Raw genomic sequence first — 13,503 nt, 5'->3', positions numbered from 1 at the left:
GTTTGGCACCACCATGCTTCTCTTTTCCTGCTGCTGTCTAAGTCATCGCCTTAACAAACTGGTACTACAATATTCTTTAATTTTGAAATGCATATTTGTATTATTAAAAGGTCATGTTTTGTTATAAGCAATGTTTGATATACAAACAACAATGGTTATAAATATGATACATAGTTACTTTGCAAGTTAATTTTATAGGCGGATTCACCATCAAGCATGAGGTTTATAAGGATACGTCTGGCAAGCCTTCAGTGGTGTCTTATTGAGCGTCATCATTTACAAAAACTAGCTATCAACACGACATGTTATGGAGTTTCAGAAAAATAAGCTAAGCTCTCTTATCCACTTATCTAGCTTGTTGCAGAATTAGAAATATGAATCTAACTAAATAGGATATGAACTCTTGTACTAATAAGGTATCACCAATCACCCTTAACAACCCAATCAAGCCACATATCTTAACACCTACAACTATGAATAATAAGCAACTAACCCCTTACGCTTTCTTTTAGAGATGAGCCCGGTATCGACCAAGACCGATCCCAAAGTTTCTAAAAACTTGATGTCACTACCGAAAATGTTCGGTTCGGTACCTAATCATTACAATGTGTGCTGTTAGGATTTGTTAGTGATTAAAAATCCAATTGTGTGATGTTAGTTATTTTGTTGTATATATATGATGTAATTTGGATTTTTTTTTATTATTGAATGTTGCTTAATATCCATACAAGATTGTGCTAAGATGTTTTTTTTATTTTGGTTTAGTCTTATGTTGTAGAATGTCTCACGGGATCCATGAGCCATTGCTGCAACAGCCGCCTTCCCTAGGTCTAATGGAGGGTCAAACTAAAACTTACGAGCCATTCGAAGGAGAACCAAATCAAATTACACTTCAGTTGCCTAGGTAGCTTTTTCATGTTTTTGAAATGACTTTTAACATGATGATCGGCTTTAATGAATATGTTTTTGTAGGAAAGACAGAACAACAAATGTGGTTCAAATTGGTATGGGAAAGAAATGAACAAAATCAGACAAGGTTGAAAAGAAATCCATGTTTCAAACATCGTTCAAAGAGAAACACAGAAAAGTGACTGAAAAGGCACTTTGGTTCGTGAACAGATTTCGGACCCACTGTCCAAAATTCGCACCAAGATTATGCACAGCTGTAACTCCATACCACTTCATTATACAAAATTGGCAGACAATCCCTTATTCGACCACACACCCATGTTATCCCATCTTTTTTTATCTTGCGGGAACGATACACCTCCATGGCAAACACCGCAAACACAAGCAATCCTGCAAAACTGTAAAAACATCCACTTGTAATAACCGTAAGGGAAGAAATGGGCTACAAAAACAACCCTTAATCCAAACATTCTGACGCTATAGCATAATTGGAGGCCCATTCTAACCACTCGAAATTGGAGGCCCATAAAGCTTTCATTCTTTCTTTTCTTCGTTCTTAAACCTTAGTTTCACACTTAATAAAGCTATAAAACCACAAGTGAGTGCAGCTTAACAACACCTAAACCCTAAATTATTGCCCAAGAAACTGTGATGATCACCTATCAGTTTATTTTCCTCTAATTTCTTTTTAGATTGCCTTTTAAGGGGTACGGTCTTAAACATTTTTAATCTATATTGTTTATAAAAGTTTGATGTCATGTTTTAGTAATTTTATAAAAGTTTAGCTTATTTTGATAGATCTAGGTTTATTTTCATGCTTTTTGGTCAACATTGTTGTATATGTTACTGATTATTTGTTTGTTTATTATATTTAACAAATCTAGGTATAATCCGATGTTGATGTTTTTTATTCTTGTTTGACTTATGACTTTACTGACTTGTGTCTGACCATTTTTTGACCATTAGATGCATCTTTTACCCTATTTGAATGAACCATACTCTTACCATTATAAAAGCAAGGTTTCATGCACCACTTTGGTTGTTCATCTTCTCCAAACTTTGATAACATGCGGTGTGTCTTGGTTAACTTGGTCATGTCTTGATTTCCTGATTTTTTTGTCTTTACTTCGTATGCTCTAGGCATGGTCATGTCTTGATTCGGGGTATGTCTTGTTAGTTTTCACTGTTTATCTCCGTTTTTCTTCGTATTTCAGCTTGTTTTATTCTTAGGGCTATATTTACCTATAGATATAAATTATAAACATTAGTGGTTATTTATTCTACTATAGTTACCAAATTACGCTTGTTTGGAGATATTTTAGTACTGAAAAGATGTATAAATTCTTATACATCACCTAACTAAGTTAACTATATTCCAATGTTTGAATTTATCTCCCTAAAAATATGAATTTTTTGAGAATTATAAATCAAAATAGTACTATTTTTTTTAAAGGGATAACACATGGTAGAAAAAACAAAGTTCATATAAGGAAATTGTGAGAGATAAAAAGCACAATTCTTGTAGTAAGTGATTATTGGTCCAATATTGAAATATAGTAATATAGTCTGTTTAGTTAGGTTTCTAGGGTTCCTTATGAATACAATGTATTATTATCTTTTTAAAAGAGACAACACATTGTAGAAAAACAAAGTTCACATGGGATAATTTTGAGAAATAGAAAGCACAATCTTCGTGGTAAGCGATGATTGGTCCAAGATGACACGTAGAAAAACAAAGTTCATATGGGGACAATTGCGAGAGATAGAAAACACAATCCTTGTAGCAAGCTATGATTGGTTCAAGATGACAAAAAAAACAAAAACAAAGTTCACATGGGATAACTGTGAGAGACAGAAAACACAATCCTTGTAGTAAGCGAGATTGGTCCAAGATGACAAGTAGAAAAGCAAAGTTCACATGGGGACAATTACGAGAGATAGAAAACACAATCTTGTAGCAAGTCATAGTTCAAGATGACATAAAAACAAAGTTCACACTAAATCTATTGTGAGAGATAGAAAACACAATCCTTGTAGTAAGTGATAAGTTTAAGATGACATAAAAAACAAAGTTCATACTGGGATATGCATATTGGTAATTTAATAGCAAGTTATTCTGTTAGTTGAATTGCGAATTCATATTATCCAAAATATCATTTGTTAATTTTACTTTAATGGCTTTATTTTACATATTATTTTGTGCAACCCATACAAGGTAAGATGATTCGGTAACTTTCAGACTCATAATATATTACGTTATTGCTAAATTCGTAAAATTAGTCACTTGTGTAATTTTTTGTTAATACATATATTCTTGATTGTGGGTACACGTTTTATTCCAGCAACTTTGATACCTGGAACCAATATCCAACCTGTAGATCCAATTTGTATAACTATTTGTGTTTTAGGTTTTTATATTCTATAGGACGGATTTTGACCGCCTAGGACCAGTTTTATACCACGAGGACCGACTATGATCGATTTTGACCAACTAGCGCCTCATATTAGCCAAAATCAAGGTGTGTGAGGTCTGCCTAGCGCCTAGACGCCGGTTAATAAACCGCCTATTAAATAGCACTAGTCAAATAAAAGCATGAAGACACCACTACCACAGCTGCTTTTGGTTACCATCCCCTCTCACACGGCTAGTAACTTTCATGAACATTAAGAAAAATGGATGAAAAGTAGATGTAAAGACGTTGAACTATGCACGATGTGTCATATTGACAAAAAACGTCAACACACTAATTACAACACAACATTCTTTAAAGATAACAACGCAAAATATAAAAAAAAATCAAAAGAATATAAAAAAAACTAACAAAAAAATAGTAAGTTTATCAAAATTTATAGACTGTAAGAGTGTAAGATAACTCTTATAAAGTTCACAGACAACGTGAATTTGCTTAACACTAAGGGGAGTTATTTGAACATTTATAAAAAAATAAAACTTTAAAAACTTTACATCAAAGTTTCAAATCCATGGCCTATAGTTCATCGCATAATTCCCACACACTTGTCGTATGTGTAATGTGAAATTCGAAATGGTCTAAATTATAAGGCGACTATTGTCATTATTTGGACTTGCTACTCGTGCCCGCTACTTGCCTCATGCAGACTCTTTTCACGCCCCACCACGCCAAAGGTGTGGTAGCGTTCCACACCCTTTACTCACGGCATGTCATACGTGTCATTGTGTTATATGTACCTATAACTAAAAACTAATAATGTTTACTTGACTTTTAATTTACATGTCAATTTTAGTCACTTGTAAAAATATCTTCATACACACTCTTTTCATTATACACAAAGTAGACATTAAAATCGAACCAATCATGACAAACCGAAATTTATTCGACAAACATTTCATTAAACAATCAAATCTTTATCCGACAAACATATCATTGCAAAGCATGATTATCCGACTTTTTCAACATTCCAACAACCTAGTAAAGTAGAAAAAGTTACTAAGAAGAAACTCCATATGGAAGAAGCGCAGTAGCTACAATCCTGCCTTCCTCGTTTAATATGTTATACGTAGATGACGCGTTTCTCTGCACAAATATGTATCAACGTTATTAAATCATAAAGACGCATAAACATACGTTAGATATATTGCAAAATAAAACAAAGTGTCAGAAGTTCTTACCGAATCAATGGCCTCTAACTTCATGCCAGTAGAACGAATGAACTTGCGTATCTCAGGATCTACAGGTTGGATATATCTTCCGGTTCCAAGTATCAAAATTTCTGGAATAAAACGTGTATGCACCATTAAGTATATATATTTTTTTATCACTTTCATATGTCACGTATAAGTCTATACATCAACAAAAACTTACTCACGTGCTTATCATAACTAAAAGGCAGTTCAAATTTAGCATTTAGCAATATATATCGTGCCTCAAACTATCAAATCATCGTACCTGGTATGGGCCGCACTGCTTGGAAGATGGATAGGCTGCGCACGCATAATAAAATGACAAGTATTAGGTCAGATGAAACCGAAAAAGGTACATTAACATATGATATATTTTAGATGTATGAAATCAAATTCACAAATTCTTTACATGTAACTATGCAAGGCTATGTGTTATGGGATGGTGAAAGGGATAAATCTCGACATGTAAGCGATGAGGTGGCAAAAAAGCTTTCACCTTTAACACTCATCATGGGAAGGGTAAGTGAAAGAGGGGTGCAAACGAGTCGAGCTACTGGAGATAGGTTCGTGAAAAAGCTCGATCGAGCCGAGCTTAAACGAGCCCGAGCCCGAGCTTCACTTATCGAGCTCGAGCCGACTCGCGAGCCTAAACGAGCCTGTCATTTATATATTTTTTATAACTATATATATATTAATAGATACATATATATTTTATAATTATTAATTGATATATATAATTTTATGAAAAAAATTAACTAGATAACATATTATTTTATATATAAAGTTATTACGAAAATAAATATACAAATATAACTATAAATATATAAAAAATTAATTAATAAATATTAAACGAGCCGAGCTCGAGCTTGAAAAACTACGAAACGAGCCGAGCTCGAGCTCGAGCTCCGTAAAAATTAAACGATCTGAGCTCGAGCCTGGTCGAGCTCGGGCTCGGCTCGGCCAGTTTGCACCCCTAATTATTTTGCCTCAAAGAGGCAAAATAATCATTGAGTGGAGCGAGTTGGAGACGTGTTATTAGTTTAATAATTAGTTAAAACTTTAAAAAAGAAAATAAGAAAACACAAAAAAGGGGCACCGCCCGCGACTGGTTTTGCATTTAAGGAAGCGCCGCATAACCGCATTCACACGGCCATAACACACAATGTAAGATACTAAGATCAATAGCAATATCATATCAAGCTAAAGCTCAACTGTTTATTTAAATTTTTACGACAAATCGATAAATATTACACATATCCGGTTCGGTAATTCTAAGAAGATTTAAATAGAGAGTAAATATTTGCAATTATAGTTAAATGATTCAATGCATACCTGTCTATAGTTATATCCGACATCTTTTTTGGAGTCCATGACAATAGCAAGTCACCGACACAGTGTAAACTGCCTTCATAGTCTACTCCATTAACAGTGAATCCAGTATCAGTATACCTGAAAAAACAGATAGAAGTAATCAATATAAACCCTAATTAGTGATAATTAATCTTTACTCGCAATCGCACAACTAGGTTTGTAAACGAGCCGGGCCTAGCCTGAGCTTGACTAAGCTCGAGCTCAGCTTGTTTCGAGCGCTTTTTCTAAAGCTTGAGCTCGGCTCGTATGTTATTTATTAATAATTAATTTACATACATTACTGCATTATCTTTATATATATTTTGAGAAAAACCTTAATGAGTCTATGCTCAGTTCTCGCTCGTGTGCAGGACCTTAAACGAGCCAAAGCTAGACTCGAGCCCGGTTGTGTGGTGCAAAATTAATACATAGAAAAGCAAAAGAATCAATATCATCCCTAATTATGTAAACCAATACAAGAATCAATGTAGCCCTAGTTAGTGATAATAACTGATCTTAACGACCAAATACCATGAAATCGCAACTGATCTTCTAGAACGTTATCGAAACGAGCCGAGCCTGAGCCCGAGCCTTGTATGGGAAGCCATGTATTAATTTCACACTGCACAGCCGAGTTTCAGCTCGGTTAAGGTAGTACACAAGCTCAAGCCAGGCTTGTTTAAGTTTCTACTCAAAATATATGAAAATAATTTAAAAAAAAAAGTATATAAACTAATTAATAAGTAATAAACGAGCCAAAACTATTCACCAGCCGAACTCAAGCTTTAGAAATAGAGCTACAAACGAGCCGAGCTCGAGCTTTATAAACTACTCACGAGCCAAGCTCGGGATCAGCTCGTTTAAACCCCTAACTGAATGGGAAGTTTGTTTAGAAATATAAAGCTTGTTTAGTTATCGAACCCGGGCTCGAGCCTTGTATGGGAAGTTTGTTTGGGCTCTTGAGCCTTTTTAGTTTTAAGTTTTACCTGCTTTGGACTTCTTCGTATTGACTTCACACTGCACACCTGAGCTCAAGCCGAGTTTTGGGCTTAGCTCGTTTACACCCCTAATTAGTTATAACTAATCTTAATTACCAATCACACAACAATAAACCATTTCAAAATCATAAATTTAGGTTCAATCAACACTCAACAGTATCACGAAACCATAAAACTAGGTTTAATAAGTACCCATGAAATCGCAATTGATCTTCGGGAACGTTGTCGAAAAGAGTCGAGCCTTTTCAAGCTCAACCCGAGCTTGAGACTTGCGTATTTTCAAGTTTTACCTGTTTTACACTTCTAAGTTCTATGTGTTAACTTCACACTGCACAACCGAATTTCAGCTCGTTTAAGGTAGCACACGAGCTCGAGCCGAGCTTAGGCCCGTTTAAGTTTTTTCTCAAAACATATAAAATAATTAAAAACATAAAAAAAGTAATTAATAACTAAAAAACAAAGCCTAGACCGAGCTTGAAAAATTATTCACGAGCTGGACTCGAGCTTTAGAAATAAAGCTCCAAACGAGCCAAACTCAAGCTTTATAAACAAGCCACCGAGCCCTAAGTAGTCATTAATAAGTAATAAAAAAGCTGAGCCCGATCTTGAAAACTATTCACGAGCCTAGACAAGCTCACGCTCGGCTCTACTCGTTTACACCCCTACTATTCCCTAATAGTCATTATTAATCTTAATTACCATTTATCAGTCACACAACAACTCATTTTAAAATCATAAAACTAGGTTCAATCAACACTCAACAATATCATGAAATCATAAATTGATCTTTGACAACGTTGTCCAAACGAGCCTTGCATGAGATGCTCATTTAGGCTCATTTAAACTTCTATGTATTAATTTCACACTGCAAAGCCGAGCTCGAGCCTAGTTTTGGCTCGTTTAAGGTAGTACACGAGCTCGGCCCAAGCTTAGGCTCATTTAAGGTTTTTCCCAAAACATATAAAAATAATTAAAAACATATAAATTAATTAACAAATAACAAACAGCCTAATCAGAGCTTGAAAAACTATTCTCGGGCCGAGCTCGAGCCTAGTTTTGGCTCGTTTAAGGTAGTACACGAGCTCGGCCCAAGCTTAGGCTCATTTAAGGTTTTTCCCAAAACATATAAAAATAATTAAAAACATATAAATTAATTAACAAATAACAAACAGCCTAATCAGAGCTTGAAAAACTATTCTCGGGCCGAGCTCAAGATCTATAAATAAAGCTCCAAGCGAGCTAAACTCGAGCTTTAAAAACTACTTACGACCCAATCTTGAGCCTAGATAAGCTCGGGCTGAGCTCGTTTACACCCCCTAATTATGTAAACCAATACAAAGAATCTACATAACCCTAATTAGTCATAACTAATCTTAACTACCAATCACAACAACAACAAAACACCATCTCAAAAATCACAACTTTATGTTCAATCAACACTCTAAAACATCACAAAACCAAAACTTTAGGTTTAATCAGTACCCTTGAAATCGCAATTGATCTTCGGGAACGTTGATGAAAAGAGTCGAGCTTTTTTAAGATCGGCCCGAGCTCGAGACTTGTGTATTTTCAAGTTTTACCTGTTTTACACTTCTATGTATTAACTTCACACTGCACAACCAAGTTTCGGCTCGTTTAAGGTAGCACACGAGCTCGAGCCAAGCTTATACTCGTCTAAGGCTTACCTCAAAAGTACATAAAAATAATTAAAAACATATATCAATTAATTAACAAATAACAAACTAGCCGAGCCCGAGCTTGAAAAACTATTCACAAGCCAAACTCGAGCTTTAAAAATAAAGCTCCTAACGAGCCGAACTTGAGCTTTAAAAACTACTTATGAGCTGAGCTCGAGCTTTAGAAATAAAGCTCCAAACGAGCCGAATTCAAGCTTTAAAAAACTACTCACGAGCCGCGCTCGCGCCTAGTCAAGCTCGGGCCCAGCTCGTTTTCACTCCCTAATTATGTAAGCCAATACACAAACCAATAAAATCCTAAATACTCATTAACTAATCTTAATTACCAATCACAAAACCAACAAAAACCCATTTCAAAAATCACAACTTTACGTTCAATCAACACTCAAAATCATAATAAAAACCATAAATTTAGGTTAAATCAGTAGTACCCTTGGAATCGCAATTGATCTTCAGGAACGTTATCAATAAGATTAACTTGATCGTACAACGAAAACCCACGTCGGAGTGACGGCAATCGTTGTGGAATTGACGGCCGTAACGCTCGCATTAACGTCGGCAGCGTCGCCACCGCTTTCTGCCGTACCGCCATCGTTGTTACTTCCAATTTGGGGATTAATTTTGACTTCCGGCGTTGACCAACTAATTATTATTATTATTATTGTTGTTGTTATTAACTTGTGGTGGTTTGATGTTTGGGTCATGTAGTTTAAAGTAATTACATATGACGTCCTCTTAGTTTTCACTTTTTAGTGAAAACTAATCGACCCGAGTTACTTGAGCTTAGATTGTTATAAAGCTCAAAACAAGTTTAACTTCCGTGACGCTCTCGTTATTGTCGGTTTTTGGGTCGCATACTTTAAAGTAATTGCATATGACATCCTCTTAGTTTTAACTTTTTAGTGAAAACTAATCGAGTCGAGCTGCTTGTGAGTTAGTTGAGCTCATATCTGATCGATATAAAGCTTAAAACAAGTTCGGCTTCCGTGACGCTCTCATTAATGTCGGCAGCGTAGCCACCGCTTTTTGACGTACCACCGTTGTTACTTTCAATTGAGGGATTAATTTTGACTTTCTGCGTTCGCCGCTTCTACAAGTTATTATTATGCCCTATTGTTTTTAAGTTATTATTCACTTTGTGGTGGTTTGCTGTTTGGGTTGCGTACATTCAAACTAATATATACATATTGAGTCTTCCTACTTTTTTAACTTTTTAGTGAAAAGTAAAGACGTAAACGAGTTGAGCTACAAGAGCTTGAATTGATAGAAATATCAAAATGAGCCGAAGTTTTTTGCGCTTGAGCTTGAATAAACCTTGTATGAAAAGTTCGTTTAGGCTCGTCGAGTGTAGTGTATTCACTTTTTTTTTTACTTCTATGTATTAATTTCACGATGTACAGCCGAGCTCGAATTTGGCTCGATCTTGAACAAACAACTCATTATCTGAGCTCGAGCTCTAAAAAAAGAGCTCGAAGCAAGCAAAGCTTGAGCTCTCGTAAGTGAAAACGAGTCGATCTCGAGCCTAGTCGAGCTCAGGCCTCGACTCGTTTATACCCCTAGTGAAAACTAGTCTTTTTTCCAAAATTTTACAAACTTTAAATAACAGTTAAATCAAGGATGAAAAAATAGTGGAGTTTGACCGGATGAGGTTGAATACTTCATATTTTAATTATATTTTTAAGGTGAGTTTAAGATCGATTTTCAAGTAACTATATAAAATCACAAACATTATTAGTATTAATTTTAATTCGAGATTTAACTTATGAATATATATATTTAATTTTCTAACATATTTATTATTCAAACACAATATTCTTTTAATTCACTAGGAAAACAAGGATATCGACTCCACAAGTAACTATGTTTTTTGAACATATCCACCATCTTGTTCTTTGTAGATGAAGGTCCACTCATATGCATCAATATCACTAGTTTCTTTACCACACCAAAGATCAACATATCCTCCAAAACCTTAGGATCATGAAAACTGCCTATCAACAAAAATATTTGTACGCAAATCTTCGAAGCTATCTCCGATACATTGAACAATTTGCTTGATACCACGCAAATTCCTAGACCATGTTCGATAAATGCAACCTTTCCATTTGCGCATTCACATAGTAATTTGATTATGAGTAGTATTTTCTCACTTTTGGATCGGTTAGATTCTGGTAGAAGCTCAATTAGGGTACACATTGCACCCGCTTCTATGGCCTTTAACCGACTTTCCTTAGACGAATCCAAAATCTTTATCAATATTTGCAAAGTAGATGAACTTACTCTAGTTGAAATCTCGTCGGATGCAAGTTCTAAGATGGATTTGAACATACCGACTCCTTGATCGTTTAAAATAACATTCCAATTAAAATCCGAGCTTGCTAGTTTCTTAAGTATAGACATCGCGTATACCCTAGCTTCTTTACTACCTCTTTGAAGAATAACGACCATTGACTTCATGAATTCGGGCTTAGAAAACAATTTAATCACTTTCCCATCGCTTTCTTGCAATATAGGAAAATGTTGAAGAACCGCTAAAGCCTCCTCACACGCTCTAAACACCAGGAAATCCGCACTTTCAGCTAAAATTTGGATGATTAGTTGAAAAACAACTTCAACCCCTCCTAATAACATGAACTCATGCTTCATCTCATCTCCAACTTCAACTATTTCTTTAAGTTTCTTCAAAGAACTTACTTTAAATGGAGTCGAGTTTAGGGTTTTGAGTAATGACACCATTTCATCCCGCTTGAGCGATGACAAAGGTGAAAACGATGGTGAAGTTGAAGAAGACGAAGAAGATGGCGAATGACTATTATGCCATGCCATAATGAGCCTCTTGAGGGTGTGGTTAGGGGTAATATCGAAATTTTCGATGTTTTGCATCGTGGCAGGACAAGTGGTCCTTTTATAGCTAAAGAACCATTTTTGAATGTTTTTTCGCTCATATGTGACACCGGTTGAGATGATGACCGGATCACTCATGATCTCCATGGATATGGGGCATCTGAAATCTCGAGGAAACTCCAACTCTGAATCATGGTTTGATCGATCCATCGTTGAAGAGTTCTACACCAAGATCAAAGAATTTATTGCTAGATATGTATATATGAATGATATATGTAATATGTTCATATGTATATATATATATACATGTATTTGGACAATTGGAGAGATTGAATAGGTATTAAAAAAAAGTCAAAGTCAAATACTATTTTTTTTATCAACTAAATGATCATGTGCAAACTGTACACCACATCAATTAAATGAAAGCAACATGGTTGTGGGTTGACATTTGAAAGAGTTGATTTTATTTATTAATCATAGATTATGAGAATTTAAGAACTAATATCAGTTCCTTATGGTCATGTGTGACATCATCCAAACAATTAAAAACCTATAGGATGGCACTACATGTTGACAAAAGGAAAGTGGTATGATTGTAACTTGGTCATGGTTTACTTTTAAACATTGATTAATATTGAACTCCTATTATGCTTACATATTTATTTATATATAAAATTCATATAAACACATTTAAACTCCATATGGTGCTTCTATTTAATAACACACTTGATACCATCATCTACTTGCTCTTTAACAACATTATTTATTAGATACAACACATTCATCCATATGTAGGTAGTCTTATAACTATCTCCTATAAGACTTTAAACATGATGCTTGTAACATTTTAATTTTGAGAACTTCATTTGACTAACTAGATCCATGAATGCCGGGTGTATCGTCATATAAACTCGAACTTGGGGTCATGTTACGTGTTTTCCGGTAATGACCGTTTAAAAAAACATTAATGATCAACTTTTTATAACGATCGTGTGATTGTATTCATCTAAAATACTTTGATGAGTTGGATATTGTGGTGAACTGTGCTTAATAATAAATTGATATATCTTTCGAGTAATGATTAAAAGACTTGAGAATATTGTTATACATCAGGTCCGGTTTATCAAGTGGGTCATTATCTCTACGTTGTTTATTTTTTATGGTTTTCTAGTCGTAATGGTAAGTTTAAAGTTGGATTGACTAAGTGCTAAATGAAACACAATAGTTTATTACAACTTACAAGACCCAAAACCTCTATTTTATTTCGTAATAATATATACACTAATTTATAACAAACCCACATTTTATGAACTTGTGACATATATTATATTTTCTCTTGCAACTAAAGTATGCTATTTTAATATTTATAGAATACTGTTTAATAAATACTTGATAGCTATCAATTCTAATTTGTGCAATTATGCTATATGTCATCTTGGTACTGATACTCGTATTAAATAGGCTAAAGCGATACGGATATAGATATTCAAGTTAAAAAAAATTCTCTCCCCTACTAAGCGACGAAACCATAACTTCTTCATCGAATAGTCATCATAACATGTGTTACATAAATGAGATGAAGAAAAGATGTTGATATATAGTTAAGAATGAAAGTGTAAGTTAGTATATTATTGAGCTAGAGAGACCTCTCTCTAAATGGTTCTAGCGAGTCTAAACTCTAAACCCAAGTTAAGACTAATCTATTTTACATGTACAAAACTATCCATAATTAGTTATGTTAATGCGTCACGTCAGCTTGTGAGCTACTCAATATCAACTTATTAAAGATCTGAATCGAGCCGACCTCAAGCCTTAAAAGCTTGTTTAATAAATGAGCCCGAACTCCACTTATCAAGCTTGAGCTGACTCGTGAGCTACTTGAGATCAACTTGTTAAATATTTGAATGGAGCCGAGCTCAAGCCTAAAAGTCTTTTTAATAAACGAGCTCGGGCTTCACATATCGAGTTTGAGCACAAGAGCCTAAACGAGCCTACACACACACACACATTTATATATATACTATGATAATAAAATATATTATGT

At 34.7% G+C, this 13,503-nt stretch overlaps 2 protein-coding genes across 2 annotated transcripts; both read right to left on the bottom strand.

Moving 5' to 3' along the window:
- Positions 1–4,289: 4,289 nt before the first annotated feature.
- LOC143552863 (uncharacterized) lies at positions 4,290–9,245 on the bottom strand. The gene is made up of 5 exons (XM_077042978.1): positions 9,047–9,245; positions 5,903–6,019; positions 4,836–4,870; positions 4,559–4,659; positions 4,290–4,463 (listed from the first exon to the last, which is right to left on the bottom strand). Exons 1-5 carry the CDS (start codon positions 9,205–9,207, stop codon positions 4,377–4,379), a joined length of 501 nt encoding a protein of 166 aa, XP_076899093.1. The 5' UTR covers positions 9,208–9,245; the 3' UTR covers positions 4,290–4,376.
- Positions 9,246–10,415: 1,170 nt separating this feature from the next.
- LOC143552879 (E3 ubiquitin-protein ligase PUB22-like) lies at positions 10,416–11,726 on the bottom strand. The gene has a single exon (XM_077042992.1). The coding sequence runs from the start codon at positions 11,667–11,669 to the stop codon at positions 10,416–10,418; it is 1,254 nt and encodes a 417-aa protein (XP_076899107.1). The 5' UTR covers positions 11,670–11,726.
- Positions 11,727–13,503: the final 1,777 nt, after the last annotated feature.

This window comes from Bidens hawaiensis, unplaced genomic scaffold (assembly GCF_021521415.1).
Source record: "Bidens hawaiensis isolate Kalapana, Puna unplaced genomic scaffold, B.hawaiensis_p1.1 tig00017043_1, whole genome shotgun sequence".
Lineage (NCBI taxonomy): Eukaryota > Viridiplantae > Streptophyta > Magnoliopsida > Asterales > Asteraceae > Bidens > Bidens hawaiensis.
Note: the sequence above shows the minus strand (reverse complement) of the source record. Positions and strands in the feature narration are given on the sequence as shown.